A 26,383-nucleotide genomic window follows, 5' to 3' on the forward strand; every position below is an offset into this window, starting at 1 on the left:
CACAAAGAGTAACAAATGCAAAGAGTACCCCACTTTTTGTGTACAATGTGGCAAGCTTCTTTTTGGAAGACTGGCCTATAGCCACGACAGCAGGAGTCCTAAGACTATCAAGGAGAGGACACTTTGCCAGTGCAACATCTAAAATTGTTCTATGATAATCTTTGAATCCTACCAATATTACTGGTATATATGTCTCCAGGGTAATATATTTTCTACCTTAATTAGTGCTGGAAAATTTGATGGCTATAACCAGCCACACTCCTTTCCTGTAGTAATTCAAGATACTCATAAAGAACAAACCAACCCTGAAACCCTAAAAATGCAACCCTCTGTGCAATGAAAACAGATATTCTCATGTGCCAAACATGATGACACGGTTCCTCAGGGATTTAGCATCACATTATATTACATCTCAAAGCATCAGGAATCTACTTGAAATAGTGGATATGTGAACAGGCTTATTGTGCTTCCAGATAAAGGTGTTCACAAGTTTTACCCATAAGCTATGTATAGTTGGCCACTAGTAAAGACAAAATGCTAGAGTAGTTATACTATTGGCCCAGCCCAGGAAGACACATGATTATGGTGTCTATGTTGCTTCACATATATGACATTAATGATTGGGTATCTAGACATCCAACCTAATTCTAAGCACTGTTAATGGTTTATTCCATTTTTGTCTCAACCTTCCTTCAAGAACCTCTAGGCTACATTCATAGTTTCATTTCTTCCTGTGTGGTAAATTATACTCAACTGGAAGACAGTGGTAGTCCAGGGTTGCCTAGTGGGCTTAAACCATCCTTTGCGGAAGTCTCTACAGTGTAACTGCACCAAACTGGCCTCAAAATGCTTTTTCTGATTTGGCACAAGGCCTGCAGATAGGGAACCATCTCTGATGCTTCTCTTGCTAGAAGCTAATGCCATTCCCCCCCAACCCACCCCACACGCACACATTTACTAAACTGGAATGGAGAAGGTAGTTAGTGGAGAGTGCTGTTAATGAGGAAATTTTAAAAAGAACACTAGTAAATCACACAAACAGTAGCTCTTAGAGATGTTCATGTTTATTATCCACTCTCTTGGGGAAAATAAAACCCTTTGGTTAGGTTATTTTAACTCCATTTAACATAGTTTAAGGCTAAATAAAATAATGCAACCAGAGGAAAACAGAACCAGCTACTGATTGGTTTTAAATACAGAGGTGCTTTCAATTTACAGGGTCGCTTCTCTTACCTCATCCCTATGCCATGCTGGGGAAAAACATTCTGAGCAACACTGTAACAATCTGCTAGCGCAAAAATAATCAGATGGTGCAGGCAGTAATTTGAGTAAATATGCACTTCAATATGCATACTGGTTCATGGTTCAGCCAGAATTTGAGTAAATTCTGCAAACCTTTGTTAGCAACCATCGCTTGAAGGTATCTTTACCACAAATACAACTATTGTCATAATTAATTAAATTTGAGAAAATCAGTTACAGATGCCAGTCATCTTGGTACAATTTTTCTTTGCAAAGATATAGGTTACGAGGGGGACAATGGACCAAATTTCATATCAAGTTAACACTACTGAGTTTGACTAGTGAATTTCTACAGCAGTGGTGAAAGGCATTGAATTAGGTTATTATCTGCATGAAGTGTATGAACAAGTGTCAGATGGGAGAAGGCTGTGATCAAATTTAAGGTACAGACACCTAGTGACACAGCAAAAATGTAGTGAGTAACCATTTAAACATCAGCTCTTTTCCTTCTTGAACACCCCATATATTTCATTCCAAACCGTGCCACAGAATATAGAACAAAAATTAAAAGAAAATGGAAGCGGGACCAGATAGGGGAGATTTTTCTGAAAACCTGAGTGAATTCCCAGGATTGCAGAAAAAATTGAATTCTTAAAAAGCGTGTGTGTCAAAATTCCCCCAAATATCAGAAACATTACTTGTAGCTTTAGGGGAAAAATGGCATCTGAGACTCATCTCAGGTACATTTTAAGGAACTCTAGGAAACCGCAGTAATATAGTCAAACCATATTTTTTGTAAAACAAAGCTGCATGGGAGGGAGTAGGGATAGGCTTGGAAGCAAAACAATTGTGGAAAAGGTCCCATACTCTTCCCCTGTCATGTCCACTGATAGAGAAGGCTGTGCAAGGGGACACCAGGTGGCAACCACTGGAGATTCCTTGACCATATACATTGTCCATATGCAACCTTGACCATATACATCACCACTGGCCACTGCACAATTTGAGCAAGTTTTTCCTGGGGAAGACGGCGCTGTGAGATTGTAGAGCTGCAAACTTTCAGTTGGAACCTGGACACTTCCTGGAATTACAATGGATCTCCAAAAAACAGAGATTCATTCTGAAGGGTAGATTCTGTGGCCCATGAAGCTCCATCGTCTCCCTAAACCCCACTTTCCCCAGTCTCAAAGTGAGTTGGAAACCCTAGGAGGCAGGTAAAAGGGAAAGCTGAAGGCAGGGCAAAATGTAAAATTAGGCTGGCTGGTTGGTAGGAAGGAACCAAGAAGGGAATGGGGAGATATTGTGGGGGGGGGGGGGTTCCAAGGCAGGGACAGAGGAAATAAGGGGGAAGTTTTTTTTTTTTTTAAAGATGCCTTCCAAAAATGCTTGCAGTTCCTATGCTAGTTAGGCCATAATTCCCAGCGAGGAAGGTCAGTGTGGCCCTCCTGCAGTGGTCAGTGTCATCTTGACCCTCTTCCCCCCCTGCAGGTAGGGAGGAGAGGGTGGGGGGAGGTTGAAGAGGTGATTTTGCCAAGTTGTTGCTGCTTTTGTTGTGTTTTATTGTCTTTTTAAATGGTTTTTATTGGACGGGCAGTTTATTGGACATATTTGTAACCCGTCACGAGCCATTCCAGGAGTAGCGGGCAATAAATTAAATAATAATAACAACAATACTAATAATAATAATTGCACAATAAACAAAATATTTTCATTTTTCCAAAGGTATCCCAACTACTTTTCCTATAAGGACAGTCCCCCCAAGTTTCATCTTCCAGCTTCTCTCTCTTATTCTCACGCACAAGCTACACATGCAAAATTCTTCAGTATAATGTTGCCACTACAAGCAATTGGAATTCATAAAAAATATCTCTTCTGGTGGCTACTGATTTACTGCAACTGCTTTAATGAACTGTACTAAAAAGGTTCTAAAACAAGCCAAACATTTTGTGTGTACAAAGGTAAATGAAACAAGAGTCACACAAAGGGGCTGGTACTGCAGACCTCAGCATTCTTCTTTTTGATTTACTGGGGAAAAGTTGTCATCTTAAATAGCTTTAATTAGACTTCACACTTTATTTGCAGACTGAAATCGCATCATGAAATTGTTTCAAGTCTTGACAAAGGCTAAGTACTGCACAATCTCCCTTTTTAAGACAAATTAAACCATAAACCTTTGTTTCAGCAATGCTTTCCAAGGAAATGTGCAATTAAAGTGTATTTTAAAAGAGAGTTTGAAGTAATAGGATTAAGCTCCATAGCGCTTGTAAACAATTACCTTCAGAAAATACGATGAATGCACAAGGAAAATTAAGATGCAATGCTAGTGGAGAACAATGGTTTAAAAAAAACAAAGAGAAGAAATAAACAAAACTGAACATTGTTGCAAATATAAAAATGATCTTTGTGAAGAGATTGGCTGATAAGAAGATATGTATGTATTGGCAAAGAGGTTAGTAAAGCGGAATGCTACCATGATAAAAATATTGCAAGTATCCACAATAAACACTTTAATAATAAATGAGTCTGATGTATACAGTTTTGGGAAAATGTAAAGTAAGTAAGCACAATTTAATAGTAATGACTACACATGGAGAAAGAGAACAGAATTTCAAGAAATTTTGGCTAGAAAACCTGAATTCCTTGTATGGAATAATGATCTGCATGAAACTCACTAGGTTATACATAATACATGGCTGCAAACACAAATTCTTTACATTTGTATCTCAAACCTTTTCCATGGAACTCAGAACAAGTCTATGAATGATATGCCCCCTTTTATCCCTATAATAACCTCCTTGTAAGGGTACTTTAGGTTAAGAGAGTGTGGCTTGTTCAAACCCATCTAGTGAATAAGGTTGAACAGAGATCTGAACTCAAGTCTCCATAGGTCTAGAACAGTATTCCACTTACTGGCTTTCTTACACGGTCATAGAATGAAACTGGACTCCATCCAGAGCCAACTCTGGCAGTTCATTAAACTCCACTATGATCTAATGACTGCTTTATGGAGAATTTAAAAGTACCCAAATGCTGACCCTAAGTCCATTAATTTCAATGGAATATCCCTAGAAGGATAAAATAAAAGTCCTGAAATACACATTCTGGACATGGCATATTTGGCTAAATTCCTTAACCACATCCCCCACTTAAAAGACATCTTTCCATGGTAACCCAAAAACAAATGCATCTGTGCAATGAATGTAAAGCTAGGCAGCCTACATATTTTCATATTTGGAATCTTTACTGTTTCTTCCTAGGCTGACAATATAGTACAATAAAGTCTCCACGCTTGGAAAAAAGAATTCTGCTTAAATACCACATTGCAACCCGATGTTCTAAAATTTAGTAACTTAGAAATGTAAAAGTGACATTTCATATAAAATTCTTGCAAAAGCTCAAATCTAAATGTAAGTGACATAAATGTGGCTGTTTCTAAAGAGATTGCAATCCAGTATAAAAAGCTGATTTGTGTTGGTATGAGTCCATGGCAGCAGAACTCAGTCACTCCAGGCAAAATGGAAAGCACGCCTGCCTCAAGATGACAGGGTTGTGGCCATTAAATGCACCCCGTTATTCAGCACCCAGTCAGTGCCTTGTGGGAGAATGGCTTTCCCTGAAAATGGATTATGCTGGAAGCAATGTAATTTGTATGAAAATCTTTTCCAGCAGTGGTTTGATCTGAGAAAGCTTTTTCATACAGGTACGACATCAGATAATATGAAGTCACTGAGTGATAGACATGCATACATGTCCTCACTGATGCTTGGAAAATGCTAACCTCTTGAGGGTAGCAGAAGAAATAACTGGATAATTGTGTGCCCATGCAAAACAGGCAAAATTGAAACTGTCCCACAAGTCCTTTTTATTGTCCCTTTTATACGTATTTGTATACAAGTCCTTTTTTATTGTCCCTTTTATACAAGTATTTTTATTGTTCCTTTTATACAAGTATTTGTATAAAATAGCTGAGTCCCATTTTGTTAAGTAGGCAGGGTCTTCCTGACCTTTTGAAGGTTTCCTTTTTTCAGGAAAAGAACATTCTATATAGCTGCGGCAATTGTACAAAATCTCCTCTGAGACTTTCTGCCTATGTCCAGCTTGGTGCGGTGGTTAAAAGGGATGGCCTCTAATCTAGAAAACCAGGTTTGATTACCCACTTCACATGCAGCCAGCTGGGTGACCTTGGGCCAGTCACAATTCTCTCAACCTCACCTATCTGTCATATGTAGTGGGGAAAGGAAGGGTACGGTAAGCAGTTTTGGGACTCCTTTGGGTAGTAAAAAGCAGGGTACAAAAAAGAGCTCTTCTTCTTCCTGACTTCCTTTTAACCTTAGCCATAGAATATTTTGATGTGGATAAGCAGTGAATAATTCAAACAAGGATTTTACCATTGTATCTGCTTTGCTGTGTATTTTGGTATATAAGGACAATTCATACGGTTATTTTTTAAATAGTGGATTTTCCATATTATTAACTTTTGGTATGGGAACCACTCTTATGAGTGGCCAAAGAAATCCTTGTGTCAAAATCTTGATTTATCACTTCCTGGCACATCATATTTGAAAGCTTTGAGAGCCCAGTGTACATCTCAGTGTTTGTCAAAATATCAACAGAATTAGTCATTATACACTGGAACTCAACAAATTTTTGCATCATTTTGCGTTAAACACTCAGACTGGGATTCTTCTTCCTTTAAACAAGCAGCCTGCATTCACCCTTAATTTGAATGTAAGTATTATTACCATAGCAGAAGTGCAGCAACTTTTTTTTCATGGATCTCTGATTGCAAATGTTAACAGCATCTCCTCTTGTGAAACCCTGTTCAATCATGCCACTGGTTATTGTTTGCTTTTAATGTAAAATAATCCTTCTTGTCGTGTTACCAAATTTAAATTCTAAGGTCCCGAGTATGAATTTATGCTTCCATTCAATTTGACATGAAATTTAGAACCTGGGACTATGAACCAGAGAAGAAATTCTCCTTATCTTCCTCCTCCCCCTCCATATTCCTTTATTTTCCCACCCTAGAATCATAAAGTTGGAAGGGGCCATATAGGCCATCTAGTCCAACCCCCTACTCAATGCAGGATCAGCTCTAAGCATCCTAAAGCATCCAAGAAAAGTGTGTATCTAACCTTTGCTTGAAGACTGCCAGTGAGGGGGAGCTCACCACCTCCTTAGGCAGCCTATTCCACTGCTGAACTACTCTGACTGTGAATTTTTTTCCTGATATCTAGCCTATATCGTTGTACTTGTAGTTTAAACCCCTTACTGCGCGTCCTTTCCTCTGCACCCTCACATTCACCTGGCTGCTGCTACAGAGGCAGTTACAATGAGAGATGTATGTGGTGATTCTATCATTCTCCCTCTAGAAATATGTATCTTAAGAAAACCTGGGAAACGGAGTTTCTGTGAAGATGGCTAACGCCTAGGAATGTGGTGCACCATGAACACTGTAATTTCATGGCTTCTGCTTCTTGCACACAAACTCTTTTCCACTACCACAACAGCAGTTAACTGTAGTGGCAGGAAGAGAGAGTGTGGGGAAACTCACAAACTTGGAGGCTGGTTTGGGGGCTCACAGCACATTGCAGAACAAGTGTGGAAACAATTTCATACTTCTTATGAAATTGGGAGTATAACAGCACTTCCAGATTTGAGAACTAGCCTTTGGAAAACAACAACTAGGTATTTTTCAAATATGGGGCAAAATGTTTCTGAATGGAAAAACAAATCTAAGGCGGATGGTGCAAAAATAGGTAAGGGTTTTTAAAAAATAAACTCAGTACTGTTACAACTGTTACTACTGCATTATACATTGCGGATTCCTATGAAGAAGCCTTTTATGGGCAGAACCCATTGAGAATTTTTTAAGTAGTTCTAGTTTTAAAGAGTAATCAAATAACTTTATCTAGTTTTGCACCATCAGCCTTGGTCCTTAAATATTTGTTATTGGTTTGGCTCTTAATATTTGGTTAAACTGAACATAATTCTGAATTTCGCTGGGGAGAGTCCGGTCATCCCTTATTGATTCTCCTTTAAGAAAGTTTTTGGGCTGCTCATATATATCATATATACTATACCACCCTGAACATGCCCGATCTCAGAAGCTAAGCAGGGTCGGGCCTGGTTAGTGCTTGGATGGGAGATTCCCTGGGAATACCGGGTGCTATAGACTTAAAAAAAATGCCTATGGCCATACCACCCCCTACCAAATCAAACCTTTTGCCTTTCTCTCTTAATCAGATCTCTCCCTGATAACTTTCAGCAGAAAAGAGTGTTTTAATCAAATATGGCCTTTTCAATGCCAAACGTCTTCTGAAATTATAAACAATTTAGAAGACTAACATAAATCAATATTCCTAGATTTTCCTAACAAGACAATGTTCTACCAGTGCACGGGTACTAAAAGCACAAACTCCAGTTACCCTGCAAAAGTTTCAATTTTCATTGAAACGCTAATGAATGCACGGGGTAGCATTTGGCTTGACAGTTTAATGCAAGGCAATACAACTGACCCTGCCAAAACGCAATCAATATCATTTCAATAAGCACTGCAGGTCAAACAAATGTAAGTAGATTATTACATGCAAATTTTTTCAAGGCGATCATTTAAATTTTCTAATATATTTGGAAAAAGCTGTGTCTGTTATCAAAGCCTCTGATATGCAGCTGCAATAAATTAGACAGAGATATAAGCCTCAAATGGTAGGATTGTGTTTTCCTTCAGTAAGCATTTATTTGGCTCTGTGTAACATAGAGAACTGATTATGCTTATAAACACAGTCAGTGCTCTAGCCCAATCCTGCTTGCATTGGGCAATCCCAGATAAGGTGCTGTTTATATAACTGCAGATTAAATGCTGTAAAATTTAGCATGCAGTTTATGATGGAGGGAGGAAGGAATTATGATCTTCTGTGGAAGTAGGTAAGCCACTTGAAAGGATCTTCCTACATAGATCTATGCCAAAAGCTGCTCCCCTTTGTCTCAAAAGCAGTGGTGGATTTTAAAAGAACTGTTTGATGGATAATTCAGTACTGCCTAAGGTTTTCTTTGGGAATTTTTCTATGTTGGAACCAATACTTCTCTATCTGGTGAATTCTAATAGGTGACACATAGTTTGCTTTTAATTTAGGTTCTGCTACAAAACTGAATACTGTAATAAACTGTAATCTGTAATAAACAGTCCAGGAAATTTACACTACTGTTATCAAGTGACTTTGAACCTCTCCTCCTAAGATTGCACACAATGGCTTTCTATAGTTCTTTCCCAAAAATCTCTTAACTAGCAAACTTTAAAATATGATCTCAAATTATGTTTATGCAGGAATATAGACTGATCTCTGAATACTTTACAGAAGGAAGTGTTTGAATCCTTTATGGAAATTATGGATATAAAAATACTTTACATGAAGGTGAATCAGTGCTTCAAATAATCAACCAGAATTATTTGTTCTGATGCCTAGTCTTTCAGGGTCTCTCTACCATCAGATACCCATTAAATGGAAATTTACTGAATTTGTCTCCTCTTCATGAACAGGTATATTTATAAGGCAAAGAGACAGATACCAGAAAGTTTACATTACAATCTGTTTCAAAATAGTCCCATAAATCGGTAGTTCAACTGGTACCCTGCAAGGGACATTGTTTTTTTGGATACATAATGCTTTTAGATAGATATAATGTCCCTGGTAATGAGTGGAAAGTGAAAGTATTATATCAAAATCAGATATTATCAACAGCAAGTAAGTAGGATTTGGTACTGCTAGTGAAACAAAACGAGACAAGGATTTCCAGATACTCTTTGCTCTTTTGAAACTAGTACTATTAGGGAGTTACATGTACACATCATGCCAATAAAGATTTTATAATGAAGAACTAAAAGATTTAATGATTATTTTGTTAATTTGTTTTAAATTTTATTTGGTTTCATTGGCTTACCTTCTATAGCCGACAGGAGGACTCGAGAATGGTCATAAGCTATAACATTCGCATATCTATTCTTTGGTTTATTTACTTCCAGGTTAGAGTGCTCCCATGTAAATTGCTGGCCTGGGTCAATTGACTTAAAAAGAAAGAAAGGAAAAAAATGAGAAGGGAACAGCTGTTATTGGTTGCATTTTTATTCTGGAGATATTTATGTTTTATAGAAGATACAAATTAATGACTATTTATATGCCATAATACTACTTAAAGCAGTCAGCCATGGGATTCATTCCACTTCAGTTGGTCATACTGACACTTATTGACTATCTCCTTTAGTAACCAGCCCTGCTCAGAGCTCTCTTTGTTCTTATATAGAATGAGACAAAAATCAATGTAGGATACACTTTATTTCTTCATGAAAGGTAGGTGTATATGTTTGTGGAAGGAAGGTACACAATAAAACTGACAGAGTGCAATGGAAGATCCAAGTTGATATATTCACGGATGACCATAATACATTGGTTTCTAGCCCAAGTTTTATAGTTTGTTTATTTATTTAATTATACTTTGATTTATACCCTGCCACTCACGACAGTCTCTTCTTGTGGCAGCTTACAGTATAAAATCAGAATACAAAATACCCATAAAACTCCCATTAAAACCCAAACAGTAAAATATTGTATGGTTAGGAAAGTCACAAGAAGGACTGAAACAGCAGTTACACACACAGAAAGAAATATCTGCAGTGGAAGAAACCTACCATGTTATGGGGAGTATAAGGTTAGTAATGATATCTACAACATAGATGGGTCCAGGTTAAGGAAAGTTACATAGGCAGAAGCAATGCCCATGCCAACAAGTAGAATGTAGGGGTGTGCATTTGGTATAAACTAAGCAAAACCCACCCCCAAAACACCTTACCAGTATCTGAGGGGAGGGGGTATTATCTAAGCCAACTATAAAACAGAGAATCTGATCACCTACTGGTATAGCTGAACCAGATGAAAGATGATTTTTTTTACGTCTTTTATTCAGGTATATTCAGCTATACTGAAGATCAGCTGATGTGGTGAGAGTCAAGAGCTCCACATAATCTCAGCTGGGACTGCCTCTTCTTGCAGCTTACTTCAAGCTAAATACCATACTAAGGATCCAGGATTTTTCAGAAATACTGAATTTCTTTCAGGTCCAAGGGACCTGAACCCAAAAATATTGATTTTTTTTGCTCACCACTAGTGGAGAGCATTCATTCCAATGATTGAATTTGGCTCTCAACAACTGATCTTTTGCAAAGATTCAGCAGAATTAAAAAAACAAAAAACAAATTTGAGATGTGTAAAATGATAACAATAAATGAACTACCCTGCTTACATGTTCAAAATGGTGAATTCCATAACTAATTCAGGTATCACTAAAGTTTATGGCTATGTAAGTACAGCAAATGTGCATAACATTAATGATGTATAGTGCCTAAAGCCAAACTATTATGATCCTGACATTACAGATTTTCACAAGAAGCAGGCCAAACAATGACTTTTTTTGGTTGTACATTTTGGTTGAATTCCAATGGTATTGATAGAGTTAGCAAAATATACGTAAAACTTCAGTACCTTTGACGAAGGATCGCTAGTCCTCATTAAGCAATTTTCTTTTGATAACTAGAAATCTGTGCCAAGCAGGCCAAATAAAACTAACTAAGCTACAACTAGCAAGGATAGCACCAGCCCTTCCCTATTCAATCTAAATAGGTGGCAATCATCCTCAAGCTCCAGCCTATTCCCCAGGACTCTGAGCTGTAATTTAGTCCTTATTCTAAACCAAGTGATTGTCAGTTAATCAGAACCTGTGGAACTCCAGTGGATGAAAGGAGGTGAGCCAGCCAGCCTCAGTTTAAATGAGGGAAGAAACATTTCTTCCCTTTGGATAGAGATTTTGTGGCTCTGGGAAGCAATGTTACCTTAGTCAAGCTTTCAGTTTGTGCTTGGGGTTCAGCTTAGGGAAGAAAATTTATTTTAGCATTACAAATAAGCATCCTGTTAAAGGGTGTGGATAGGGTCTGTGGAAAGGTGTTCTGTGCAGGAAAAAGAACCTGCTGAGGTAATCTGACAAGAAAGGAATGATCAAATTTCCTTTCAGGGTTTGCTTGCTTTACGTGAGAGCCAGTTTTACTATATATATTTAAGTAACCCACACATAATATTTACCTTATTAAATGTTTTCTGTTAAATAAATATTTGCTGTTCATCTCCATCTGCACCTTGTTTGGTGAGGTCCAGAAGGTTAGACCAGAAGCAATAGATTGAAATTAAATTGAAAAAGTTTTCAGCTAAATATTAGGAAGAAATTCCTGACAGAACAATTCCTCAGTAGAACAAGTTTTCTTAGGAGATGGTGGTCTCTCCTTCTTAGGAGGTTTTTAAGCAGAGACTAGATAGCCATCTGACAGCAATGCTGAATTTAGGCAGATCATGAGAAAGAGGGCAGGAAGGGATGAATCAGTCTGAGCTCTTATGGCCCTTTCTTACAAACCCAGGGTAATGCTGATTGCTACTTGGTGGTCAGGAAGGAATTTTCCTCCAGGCCAGATTAGTCAGAGATCCTGGAGATTTTTTTTTTTTTTGCCTCCCTCTAGTTGTAGAATAGGGGTCACTAGGGTGATGGGAGGTAATTTCCTGTATGGTATATGGAGTTGAACTAGATGACCCGTGGTGCTCCTTCCAGCTCTATATTACTATGAGTCAAATCTGGAGAGCCTTGGTCTAGTAGGTTTCCAAATGACCTTTAATGAGTGCATAGTTGACATGCTACCAATACTTTAGTCAAAGATTGTGTCCCATGTGCGGGCATGTGGAGCTTAAAAGACTAATAAGAGAGCCCAGAGTGGGAAACTGGGCATTCTTCTGTCCAGAAGGCAGTAACCCCAGAGCCTCCAATTCCTCACCCCATAGCCACTACTTTTGTACACTTGCTATATGCTTTAAATAATGTGGGTGTATGCTTAAATTATATCTATTGCTCCTGTCCTGAAACTCAGCCTTGCCCAACTATTTTGGGGTTCTGGACCTGTATTTACTTTGACCGTTCCTAAGAATATTTTACTACTGACGCAGTCTAATGTTTCATGCTGCTTTATATGTATTGTGTTTGGCCCTTAGTCCTTTTGATCTTGAACAGTATCATCATTATTTTAGAACTAGCAGGGCAAATATATATATATGCATTTATGTCTCCTTGTGCTAGCAAAATGCAGACAGTCACTGCATTGTGCTGTATCAGGATACAAACTTTATGTCACATATACAGCTGTCTGACGTACATTCAAAACAGTAGAAACCATGGTGGAGATGGTTTGCTAGAGTCCACTATATGGACTAAGAAATCAAGACTATATTGTACTGGCACAGGATTATACACACAAAACATGAGCATGGTATTGAATCTCTTCCCTGCCTTTTAACCCACCAAATTCCTATTTTGCTTCTGCTTTTCCCTTGGATGTATAAAAGTCTTGATAATTTATTTGTACCTTTTTCTATCTCCACACACAATTCTTCTTAAAAATCCATTTTTGACATTGTTTTGGATCAATTAATCAACATTGTATATCACATGTATAAATGACAAATTCTACTTATACTGTGTAGATTCCATATAGAACACTATACACCATTCTGCCAAATCTACACAGCTGAAAAACAAGGAAACTATCCAAGGCAATATTCCTGCTCTGACAATATATATTCAATTTTAATACATTTTTTAATATACATAGAGAATGTACGGTTTCTAGATAATTTCCATTTTCAGTATCTTTTCTTCAGTGGTTGTCCTTCAATATCATATTGTTGTAACAATAGTGAAAGTTAGTGTGGAAAAATCCTACAATATTTACTTATATTGGTGTTTTAATAATATAAATAGACTATAGGCTCAAAGGTATCAGGGAATGCTCAACTGTTGTGAACCTTCCTTTTTTTGTGTTGAAATCTACTGGCCAAAAGCAGAGAATGAAAACAGATGATAAAATATAGATGAATATAAAATGAAATAGAGATCTATAGGGATTTACTGGTTCTTATATGGGTGAAGGAGGAGAGTGCAAAAGTTGGCTTGAAACTCAACATCAAGAAAACAAAGATCATGGCATCCGGCCCTCTCCATTCCTGGCAAATAGATGGGGAAGAAATGGAGATAGTGACAGATTTTATTTTCCTGGGCTCCAAAATCACTGCAGATGGGGACTGCAGCAAAGAAATTAAAAGACGTTTGCTCCTGGGGAGGAAAGCTATGGCAAATCTAGACAGCATCCTAAAAAGCAGAGACATCACCCTGCCAACAAAAGTGCGTTTAGTCAAGGCTTCCAGTTGCAATGTATGGTTGTGAAAGTTGGACCATAAGGAAGGCCAAGCGTCAAAGAACTGAGGCTTTTGAACTCTGGTGCTGGAGAAGACTCTTGCGAGTCCCTTGGACTGCAAGACGAACAAACCGGTCAGTCCTAGAGGAGATCAGCCCTGATTGCTCTTTAGAAGGCCAGATCCTGAAGATGAAACTCAAATACTTTGGCCACCTCATGAGAAGGAAGGACTCCCTGGAGAAAAGCCTAATGCTGGGAGCGATCGAGGGCAAAAGAAGAAGGGGACGACAGAGAATGAGATGGCTGGATGGAGTCACTGAAGCAGTTGGTGCAAACTTAAATGGACTCCGGGGAATGGTAGAGGACAGGAAGGCCTGGAGGATCACTGTCCATGGGGTCGCGATGGGTCGGACACGACTTCGCACCTAACAACATATGCACTACACAACCGCCCTGTTCCTGGAGACAAGCCAGTTTGATAAAATTGTCATTAGTTCAGTAGTCACTGTCATGCATCACAAACAGTACAGTACCAAACACTGAGTCATATGCAGTGCCCACACCCTAGAACTAGAGTGATGGGGAACAACTGTTGAAGGACAAAGACCATTAACCACAAAAAGGTGCCTTTGCAAATAACGAGAACAAACACACACTGTATGATGTTAGAATATCTTCCTGCCAGATGACACTGCATCTACTATGAAGAACTCTGAATTGGCTTGAAACCATCATACCAAATGACCAAATATGGTGCTTACCTTGAGAGGGAAAGAACTAGGCAGCTGAAGCTACTTTGATTGTGATGACACTAGATGGCAGGACTGCCAAGAGCCACCATGGGCCACCAGACAAAAATTCCCTCTGGCTCCAATCATATGACCATGGTCCAAACCAAATATCTCTACAAAATGATATTTTGTGGTAAAGCAAACCAAGTGATTTAACAAAATAAATGAATCACTTAGCTTGCTGTTACCACAAATCTATAGTAATAAAATAATTGGTTTCTTTGTTTTGTTTGTTTATCTGTAACTCTACCCCCAATCCCTATCCCTTCCTCTAGAAGGAAGAGGCAGGAGAGACGAAGTAATCGAGTTGCAGCTTAACACCAAGGGGGCCCCATTGATCTTCCCCAACTGTCCTAGCCTCAACTGCAGACCTGGTGGAAGAGGTCCGTTTTGCAGGCCCTATGGAATGCCACAGCTCACCTGGGAGCTCATTCCACCAGGTCGGGCCAGGACCGAAAAAGCCCTGGCCCTGGTTGAGGCCAGGCGTGCTTATTTGGGTCTGGGAACTGGCCACTAATCTCGGAATGATGATAGAAGTTAAAGTAACCATTATGTAGGGAACTAGATCACCCTGAATCAGGTTATCTTTATCAAGATGTCATAGTCCCATTGTATACGGCACTGGTCAGACCACACCTGGAGTACTGTGTGCAGTTCTGGAGGCCTCACTTCAAGAAGGATGTAGATAAAATTGAAAGGGTACAGAGGAGAGCTACGAGGATGATCTGGGGTCAAGGGACCAAGCCCTATGAAGATAGGTTGAGGGACTTGGGAATGTTCAGCCTGGAGAAAAGGAGGTTGAGACGGGACATGATAGCCCTCTTTAAGTATTTGAAAGGTTGTCATTAGGAGCAGTGGTCCCCAACCTTTTTATCATCGAGGACCACTCAACGCTTGACAATTTTACTGAGGCCCAGTGGGGGGGGTAGTTTACTCCTCTACTTTCAACCACTGCCCTAATGCTCTCTGATCGCTATGGTAATGTTTAAACATCCCTTCAAAATAAGATACAGACACGCCACAACAATGAACATAAGGAACATTTTATTTTCATGGAAATTTTAACTAATGACAATAACAAATTAATGGGAACCCTGAGCTTGTTTCTCTGCAATGAGATAGTCCCATCTGGGAGTGATGGGAGACAATGACACCCGAAGTGTGGTGTAAAGGGCCGGGGGGGGGGAGGGGAGAAGGCGTCCTTCGCAGCCCACCTCCAATTAGTCGAAGGACCACATGTGGTCCGAGGCCCACAGGTTGGGGATCGCTAATTTGGAGGAGGGCAGGATGCTGTTCCCATTGGCTGCAGAGGAAAGGACACACAGTAATGGGTTTAAATTACAAGGCTAGATATCAGGAAAAAAATCTTCACAGTCAAAGTAGTTCAGCAGTGGAATAGGCTGCCTAAGGAGGTGGTGAGCTCCCCCTCACTGGCAGTCTTCAAGCAAAGGTTGGATACACACTTTTCTTGGATGCTTTAGGATGCTTTGGGCTGATCCTGCCTTGAGCAGGGGGTTGGACTAGATGGCCTGTATGGCTCCTTCCAATTCTATGATTCTATGATTCTATCATTAGATCATGGGAAAAATTAAGTCTTTCCCCTGCTTCTGTTCACAATATTAACAAAGTTTTACTACTATAGTACTCTTAATTACATTCTGTCACCATGCAGGATAGGGACGATTATGTCCTGTGACCAAGAAGAGAAAATAAAGGGAAAGGGGCACCGAAAAAGTAGGCAGAAGAAGTCATATATGAATGAGAAACATGTGGAGAAAAGGGAGGATTAAGGAAAAGAGCCTCTTGTGGCGCAGAGTGACAAGGCAGCCGTCTGAAAGCTTTGCCCATGAGGCTGGGAGTTCAATCCCTGCAGCCGGCTCAAGGTTGACTCAGCCTTCCATCCTTTCAAGGTCGGTAAAATGAGTACCCAGCTTGCTGGGGGGCAAATGGTAATGACTGGGGAAGGCACTAGCAAACCACCCCGTATTGAGTCTGCCATGAAAACGCTAGAGGGCATAACCCCAAGGGTCAGACATGACTCGGTGCTTGCACAGGGGATACCTTTACCTTTAAGGAAAACTGAAGGAAAAGTTGTTTTATCTTGCTACTAAGTTGAGTGCAAGGAAATAGAGAAAGGTTAGACTATTACAGAAAAGCTAGACTATTACATAAAATTATCTTGGTTAGCAGGCTAACAGTTAACAATCAGCCAAGGGAGCCTTTTTCAACCTTTTGATCATAGAGAAGTCCCTGAAATATTTTTCAGGCTTTGAGAAGCTCTGGAACCAGGCCAAAAGAGAGGTTAGGTGACCATGCCTCCCTGCCATACCCAAGAAGGACTGGGGGAAGAGAAAGGAGGCAATCTGACGTGGGAGTAGGAGTCCAGGTTCTGCCCAGGTGGGGTAACTATGCAAGAATGCCACCCCCAGATCAATAAGAGTGGCCAGTTCCCTATTTTCATGAGAATGCTGGGAATAGCTTGTAGCCAAGTCCATTAACATATTATATAGGGGAAAGACTGGGGCACCCCTGGTAAGCTCTCATGGAGACCTGGTTGGGAATCCCTGAGCTCAGGGATTGCTTGTCTTGCTCCATGATGGGTTGATAGGTTTAGAATGATCTGTTAGGCAAGATTGCTTCAGTCTTGAAGAAAGGGAAGTCTATCCTGTAGAATAAGGCAGGGGTAGTCAACCTGTGGTCCTCCAGATGTCCATGGACTACAATTCCCATGAGCCCCTACCAGCATTTGCTATCCATGGAATAAGGCACTTCCCAGTGCCCCTGGTGGCTGAAGCCAGAACTGCATTAAAATGCTGGCTCCAGCTGACTTGGCCCCCAAAATTTTGTCTTTCCAATCCTATTCTATCAGCAGCCCTGACTAGATGAAGCTTAAGTATTGTACAGAATTAGTCACAATATTTTGGCATGGCTACTGTGTTTCTGATTTACAGGAGGGAACTGATTAGTTTGTACAGCTACAATAAGTGGGGCAAGTGTCCTAGTGAAAAAATGAGATTTGACAGCCTGGATGCAAAGCAAGATCACATCTTCATCACTGATATGTCCTCACTAGTCTCTGACCCAGTTTAGTTTCTGAGAATTGACTACATTGGCAGAGTCTAGGCTATCATGTCATAATATACACTTAAATTAGTGGTTTTTTACACTGTATTTGATTCTCCTGTATTGGATCATGCCAATCTATTAAAGCAGCATATCTTCACTGCAAACACAAAGAGGATTTTCCACAGAAGAGGAGAGTGTCTTATACACTTCATACTTAATTATGTGGACATCGAGAAGAAAACCAACAACAACAAACTGGGTTATTAGATAAGTGCTTTTTTGAGAGAATGATTACTGGCAGCCCTGCCAGTGAGAATGAGGCACTTCTGTGTAGAATAGGCCAACACTATGATCTGTTTTCTCCACTGAGCCACTTATGTGTGACTGGTGTTATGAAGGGAAAGCTTAAAAGATTAATGTTTTCACCAGAGGTAAGATAAAGAAGAGGCAAAAATGCCTGTCCTTTTCTTTCTCTTAAGGTTTAGTAACCTACCCAGCCCTCAGATTTACAACATCCTCTTTTTCCTGCACAGCAAGGGATCTTATTTGTTGCTGCATACAATTTTTATGAGTCACTTCTACAACTTATGGTCTGCTGTCTTCAAGCCTGGCAGTATAGCAATGGCTTTGTGTTCCATTTCCTGCATCTTAACGTTTTTGAGAAACTATTTAAGCATTACATTTCTTATGACTGCTCTTGTGGCACACACTTGTTCTGTTTAATTAACATAGCCATTCACACCAATACCTGAAACAAACAGCGCAAGACAGGAATATTTCACTGAGCACTGCTTTTCTGTCAAGAAAATACATTCAGGATTTTGGGTTTTTTTACCACAGATATTCCAGGGTAACCAAACATCTGTCCCTGCTAGTTGCCATCTGTCTCTATGTTACACTGGAAAGATGATGCATTTAAAATCTAGCAGATTTTACTACGATTAGTAGGATTGCTTACAGCTGCACCTTCATGGCAATTGCCTCTGGGTAAAGTATCAAAAATAAAATAAAATAAAATAAACCACAACTGATACAACTTCTTATCTTGGTTCCACTGTGCACATACAGTAGGGCAAAATTTCTAGATTGCTTATATTACCTCTAGGATACTTAAGGTGCATCTATATTAACTTGAGATACTAATCCATATGACTGGGAAACATGTGAAGGTATTATGTATGAGTGCTTGTTTGCCTTCCACTCTGGTAAGATTGGAAAGACACCTTCACTAATGAGGTTGTGTCAGTTTTCATGATTCTCCCTTCCCACGGAAGCCCTTTCTTGTAATTTCCCATGCCAGACCTCGAGTGACTTTAGGTGTGTGTGTAGCTACAACAGGAAGGTGGAAGTAGGAAAAACAAATACCATATGAAGTTCTCTGCTTCCAGTTCCCTAGATCTAAGTGCTTGTCAGGAGAGAAAAATTATACATCAGTATGATTGGCTGTACACTGTCGACTTGCCTATTTAACTTGTATGCGGAACACATCATGAGAAAGGTGGGGTTAGATGAGTCACAAATTAGGATCAAGATTGCAGGAAGAAATATCAACAACCTCAGATATGCAGATGATACCACTCTAATGGCAGAAAGTGAAGAGGAACTAAAGAGCCTGTTGATGCGGATGAAGGAGGAGAGTGCGAAAGTTGGCTGGAAACTCAACATCAAGAAAACAAAGATCATGGCATCCGGCCCTCTCAATTCTTGGCAAATAGATGGAGAAGAAATGGAGACAGTGACAGATTTTATTTTCCTGGGCTCCAAGATCACTGCAGATGGGGACTGCAGCAAAGAAATTAAAAGACGCTTGCTCCTGGGGAGGAAAGCTATGGCAAATCTAGACAGCACCCTAAAAAACAGAGACATCACCTTGCCAACAAAAGTGTGTCTAGTCAAGGCTGTGGTCTTCCCAGTTGCAATGTATGGCTGTGGAAGTTGGATCATAAGGAAGGCAGAGCGTCAAAGAACTGAAGCTTTTGAACTCTGTGCTGGAGAGGACTCTTGCAAGTCCCTTGGACTGCAAGGCGAACAAATGAGTCAGTCCTAGAGGAGATCAGCCCTGACTGCTCCTTAGAAGGCCAGATCCTGAAGATGAAACTCAAATACTTTGGCCACCTCATGAGAAGGAAGGACTCCCTGGAGAAGAGCCTAATGCTGGGAGTGATTGAGGGCAAAAGAAGGGGACGACAGAGAATGAGGTGGCTGGATGGAGCCACTGAAGCAGTCAGTGCAAACTTAAATGGACTCCGGGGAATGGTAGAGGACAGGAAGGCATGGAGGATCATTTTCCATGGGGTCGCGATAGGTCGGACATGACTTCGCACCTAACAACAACGATTGGTCCAAGGTCATCAAACATGCTTCCAGAGTAGAGTGAGGATTCAAGCCCGGGGCCACCTAGAACCTAGCTTGACATTCTAGCCCAGCCTTTTTCAATCTTTTGACCTTGGAAGAGCCCTTGAAATAATTTTTCAGGGTTTGAGGAGCCCCAGAAGTGATGTCAACTGGCCACACCTCCGTACCATGCCTCTGGAAGAAGTGCCACAAACACCCATGTTAACAGGGAGCCTTGAGGAATACTGGGGGGGGGGGAGACAGGAGGTAATTTAAGGTGGGAGTAGGCATGCAGGCTCCACCCCCTCTCAGATGCAGAAACCATGAGAGTTCTCATTCATGTTCAGATGGCAGGAAGGGGTAGAAATGGAAGCAGCCGGTTCTCTAGCTTGTGGCAGGAAGGGAAAGGCCACGAACCCCTTCTGGAGCTCCCGCAAACCCCTGGGGGTTCACAACCCCCTGGTTGGGATCTAGCCACTACACCATACTGGTTTTACAACTCTTAAGGTTCTCCTCCCCACCTAACTATAGGAGAGCCTAGTATAAATTGCAAGTGCAATTGCCATTTTGATGATCTCGTGTTAATAAAGGTTAAGGTTAATAAACCTTAATAAAGGATGGAAGAAGATTCTCCCAGACTCTATCACAATTCTGAAAACAGCTTTGAAGCTTTACAATCAGCTTCAGAAAAATTTAGATGATTTGCAGAACAAATCTGGTCTGAGATATGCCAAAATGGGGCCTCAATACTGAGTCTGCTGGCATCACAAACTTTCCTTATTGCAGATATTCTAAATAAATTTTATGATAAACAGATCATATTTTTGCCCACATTTTAAACAGCAACTCAGTGAGAAACAAAGAGAAAGCCCCTAATATTATAAAATATTATATTTTATTATATTATTTTGTCTCTGATACCTTATAGAATTGTCTTGGACATTCATCATTTTATAGGAAGAATTATTAATTGGAGCAACTAATGGCTTATAAAGAAGCATCTACCATATCTTCTAAATTTACACAGAGCCTTAATTGAATATTGCCTTAACTTTCATACCTTTAGATTAATATTTTCATTTTACCCCTCAAAACTTCCATCTTTAATTCAGTCAAACTGGGAGTGGTTTAATAGCCATGATATATTTCCTCAATGCCCTCTCAGAAACAATGCAGTTACCTCTCTTCTCCCTCAAAATTTACCTTGACATTTGCCCCAAAAATATATAAATCATACAACAATGATAATAATAGACACCTAATCTATAGCAGGCAGGCCCCTAAAGCTCCCGGAGATTTGAATGATTGATTTAACTGAACCATGAACTCAACAAGAGATGAGAAAAGTACTCAAACCACAAATGGTGAGGGAAAATAAGAATTGCACACCAATACTTTTGAAGGACAATGACCTGGATGATATTGCCAGAAGTTTTTAAAATTCTTTGAGGCCTTCCCTCTTGAAGAGTAAACTGATATTATCAAGAGATTTGAACAATTACAAATCAGCTAACAACAAAACAAGGGTGTGGAACTCATTACATCACAACCTTACAAAACCTTTTAGTCTAAAGGCTGAGTAGGACAACTCAGTAGAAAACCAGAAAAAAAGAGATCCCCCCCCCCACATAGAGCCATGGGAGGAGTTAGTCTTTTCCTTGTAAAGAAACTCACTTGCAGTGTTCCACCATCTGACTCTCAAATTTCAATTCCATTTGAGCCCAAAATTCAGATGCACTCTATAAATCCCAAAATTCCTCTCTCAACTAGCACAACTGAAAACCACTTCTGACAGCTAATGACAATACTCGTGCAATAATATGAAAATGGTAAGTTGGAATGTCTCCTTCCACAAATCAATTCCCTTTTATCTACTTTTGATATTATTACAAAAGACTTGGCTAAGTAATGCTATAACTTTCCCTCTTATATATTACTTTGGGTTAATCTGCCTCATATCATCTGCTCTTACTAGCTCTGGAATGGAAATGGTGGACTCATCCAATTTGATCTTGACTAATATGATACAGTTGATTGATTTTCCCCTAATAGTAATATCAACCTATATTCCTCCAGCTGAAAAATTTAAAAATATTGCCCTGCTTTTGGTCCTTCCCTTTGGAAACATAACCTGATAATTTCCATATCTGTCCAATCCTCATTGCGGATAACCTCATTGTTAGAATTGGTCAAAATTACAAGCATTTGGTTAAAAAATGGTTAGGTTGTGAGCCAGGAGCAGCCATTTTCCACTGTGTGTACAACAAGATTTCAAAAAATAAGACAGATTCAAATGGGTAGCCGTGTTGGTCTGAAGGAGCACAATAAAATCAGAGTCCAGTAGCACCTTTAAGACCAACAAAGATTTATTCAGGGCGTGAACTTTCGAGTGCAAGCACTCTACCTCAGACTAGGAACTTCCATCATGACAGTGGCAATATAAAGCAAAAATTAATTCTGTTAAATTAGTAAACTGTGTCACACCCAAATACAGCCATAGGATATTTCTTTGCCAAAACAGCCAATCAATCCACTTCAATTCATGTGTAATTAACAAAAGCATAGGAGAAATAAAATTGCCATTCCATGCTGCTGCCAGTGTGCTGCTGTGGAGTTGCATGGTCCACAGCATGCTATGTCCCCATGGGGGACACATTTCAGCACCAGATCTTTTCCAGAAGTGAAATGGGTCCGTCCCCCCCGGAAATACAATGGCAGCAGCAAGGTTCTACTGCGGACAGGGTGTGTGTGGGGGCTTTTTAAATAATTTTGCTGGAAGGTGGGATTGCATTCTGCAAAATAGCTGCAAAATAAAATGAAACTGCCCTGGTTTGCCCTGCAGTGCCATAAAGCGCTACAAAGCTGTTCAGGGCAGTTTTTGCCCCCTGGAGGTTTCCATAGGCAGATAGGCCTGCCACAGGGCAGCCCCATTGACCCCGACAGTGCCAAAAGGGAACACAGAAGAATCCATGTTCACTTAGCGTGGGGCTTTTGGGGCCCAATCCATGCAAGGTCCATATGGAATTGGCCTAAGGCAGTGGCCCCCAACTTTTTATCACAAGGGACCACTGAACGCCGGGGACCACTCACCGGGGACCACTCAACGCCTTTTACTGAGGTCCAGTGTGTGTGGGGGGGTAGTTTACTCCTCTACTCTCAACCACTGCCCTAATGCTCTCTGATTGCTATGGTAATGTTTAAACATCCTTTCAAAATAAGACACAGACACGCCACAACAATGAAGTGTGTTGTAAAGGGCAGGGGGCGATGAAGTAAAGGGCCGGGGGGGGGGAGGAGAAGGTGTCCTTCGGGGCCCACCTGCAATTAGTCGAAGGACCACATGTGGTCTGAAGCCCACAGGTTGGGGATCGCTAGCCTAAGGGAGCCAAATTTATCCCTGGGAAATTCTTTCTCAACTTCGTTATGGAATCTCAGTATGGATTCTTCAAGACAATGAGAAGCTAAATTACTCTTTGTCATTTTCTGAGAAGCTATACAGAAACTCCAAGTTGTGTAGCCAGAATAGCTTTGAGATTAGAATTGGGTCAGAGTTCTATTGAAGCCAAAGCATAGAATCATAGAATCATAGAATAACAGAGTTGGAAGGGGCCTGATGGGCCATCTAGTCCAACCCCCTGCACTATGAAGGGCACTCACATCCCAATCAATCTACTGTAACCTGGTTGTACACATTTAAATAGAGCCTAAAGATTACTTTCTCCATCAAGAAAGGAAGATTGCTTATGAGCTTTATCAAGATACAATGGAGGGTGCTACATAAATATAATTAATTAAATAAATATATATATAAATAAATTTTTGTCCTGCTGGATACAAAAAAAAAGACAAGAAACTATCTTGTCTTGGATTATCAATAGATGATATATTGAGATGGGGAAAAGCAAATCTCTACTAACTATAAAGGACTTAGATTGTGTCAGCTCAGTTATACTATCTCAGAGACTACCCAATTTTTTGGCATCCTTCTATCTCCAACTAACCCACTGTATGGGTTATGGGTTAAATTATGCAAATGGAGAAGAAGCTTATATTAACAGTTCCTCACAACGGTAGAGCATTTATGCATGTATGTTTGAACACAGCTTGGTCCGTGCACCTGCCACTCAGACTTCCGCATTTGCCTTGTCCCTCTTGTCCCTCTTCCTTCATGACCACTTCTGAAGCACATACGCTTCCCTGGGAGGCCACACTGCTCCTGCTGTTGCCTCCCCCCCACACACATATGCTTCCCCATGAGGGCTCACTGTTACCATTGCCCCTGTGTGCACACACACACATCTCAGGCGGAAGCGTGTATGTGTATGTGTGTGTGTTTAGGGGGAGGGCTCAATAAGCTGATAACATTAGGGGGCTGTGATGCAAAAAATTCCTTGTGCGGAAATTGTATGTACCGTATTTGCCGGCGTATAAGACGACCCCCCAATATTTCCACTCAAAATATAGTTTGTTGCATTACATTGTAGTACTATGAGTCACTATGGGCAGCTATGTCTATCCCAACTCAAGTGCACCCGGCATATAAGACAACCCCCCAACTTGGAAGTATGTTTTTCAGGGGGGAAAAGTAGTCTTATATGCCAGCAAATACTGTATTTTGCCTTATTCAGATAGGCTTTACCATTGTGACCTGAATAAGGTCAATTTCCTATCCCACATGCAATTGGAATGTCCTTACTATCCTTTTTATTGCAAATTATAGATGGCCCTATTTTAATAAAATTACCCTTTACAGAAGTATCAAAAAACAATAAAGTCCTCCATTTGTTGGTGGATAGGGATCCAAGGACTATACTTGCTGCAGCCAAGTAGCTCTCTACCACATTTTCCTTAAAGAAATAAAGGCTTTTTATCCATTGCTCAAAATCACTAGATTAAAGGAGCTTGAAAGAAAGAAAATGTTTTATAAGTTAACAAGTATTCCTGATGGTATACACAAAGATCACAATAACCAAATTGTCCACCATTAAATTGAAGCTGCATCTTTAAAGAAATGTAAGGTAGTGAGGAACTCCACATAAATTTCCAAAACAAAGAACTAATTTTATTAATATAGCTGTAGGTATATAGAAGGAATTTTATATAAAATATATAAACAATCCAAAGTATTATATTCATCTTGACTTTATTTACTTTGTCCCATAAAGATAACTTTGAATTTGGAGGAATCATCCACCATCATCATTATCTCTGTCTCTCATACATCTCTCCCCAATATCTATTTCTAATGTGACTTCTATAGATGTAGTGCATCTCTTTCTCAGTATGTAGACAGAGCATTGCTGAATCCATCAAATAATATTTAGACCTGCATATGAATAGTATTACTACAATTCTCTGCAATCAAGGAAACCAGACCTTCATTTTAATCTTTTGCCTTGAATTCTCCAACACTCAACCTCATCATATTCCAACAAAGGACTGTCTTGAGAGAAAAAGCTAATCTACATTTCCTGGATCTGAATAGCCAATAACTGGAACAATGAATAGAAGGATATTGGCAGAAACATCGTGGACGTGTAAAAGACCAATAACTCATGAATAACAAGTATGTGCTAACAGTTTTAATGAGTGCTCTAATGGTTTAATGGATGACACTTAAATAGGATTCCTAGTAGATTCATTCTGAAAGCTTGTATTCAATAAAGCTGTCACTAGTACAGCAACTAGATTTCTTTACAGTAAATTCATGAGCAGAACATGGTACCATTGTAAACATTTTTAAAAAATAGATATTTGTGATCATGTGGCAGTGCTTGCATGCTACTACTAAGGTTTTTTTGAATGCATTTTCTCACCCACATCCTGCAGACATTGGATAATCCATTTTCAAAGCACTTTAGACAGGAAAATCCAGCTGCAAAAACGTGTTGAAAGAAGCAGGTGTGGTTATAAAAAGTTGCCATAGGTGGTGACGTTTTATTTACTCGTACCTCTGAATTGTAAATCAATAATGCACTCGAGAAACTGTTTCTATCAAATCTGTGTACTGAGCAAGGATCCTTCATTTTGCCATTTGTTGTTGTTAGGTGCGAAATCGTGTCCGACCCATTGCGACCCCATGGACAATGATCCTCCAGGCCTTCCTGTCCTCTACAATTCCCCGGAGTCCATTTAAGCTCGCACCGACTGCTTCAGTGACTCCATCCAGCCACCTCATTCTCTGTCATCCCCTTCTTCTTTTGCCCTCGATCGCTCCCAGCATTAGGCTCTTCTCTGCTTATTCTTTGCTTATTTAATACAGATATATGGAAAGTCCACATGGACGTTGAAGTCCCCCAGAATTATAAACCTAAGGAACTGCAATGCCCAGGCAGCCACCTCCTCCAGCAGGCTCGATCTAAGTTTCTCCTTCAGATCGTATATTACATTTTCAAATAATGTAACAATATAATGTGCTAGCTTCTGTAATTATGTATAAGAATGTATAAGGAAGATTCAGCCACTTGCTGAGGATAGGAATAGCAAGAATCAGCATAACTGGGTTCCTAACACATCACATAGTTACCAGGTTAATCTCTATTTCTCAACAGTCCTTAGATGAAGCAGAATATAAGAATGAGTGCTCTGCTGCATCCTCTAGCAAAAATGTTAACTCCAGGAGCCCCTGGGATATTAGCTATATGCTAGAAGACAGACTCAAGAACATAGA

The 26,383-nt window shown here is 40.0% G+C and overlaps 1 protein-coding gene across 47 annotated transcripts in view; it reads right to left on the reverse strand.

Annotated features, from left to right (window-relative positions):
• Positions 1-26,383, reverse strand: part of PTPRD (protein tyrosine phosphatase receptor type D) — a 1,533,354-nt gene that overhangs the window by 74,935 nt on the left and 1,432,036 nt on the right. For all 47 annotated transcript variants that reach the window (XM_077344981.1, XM_077344985.1, XM_077344991.1 and 44 more), the window contains one exon: positions 9,184-9,307. In XM_077344981.1, coding sequence (XP_077201096.1) covers positions 9,184-9,307 — 124 coding nt within the window. The remainder of the gene's footprint in view (positions 1-9,183; positions 9,308-26,383) is intronic.

The sequence above is a fragment of the Paroedura picta genome, chromosome 7 (genome assembly GCF_049243985.1).
Source record: "Paroedura picta isolate Pp20150507F chromosome 7, Ppicta_v3.0, whole genome shotgun sequence".
Classification (NCBI taxonomy): Eukaryota; Metazoa; Chordata; class Lepidosauria; order Squamata; family Gekkonidae; genus Paroedura; species Paroedura picta.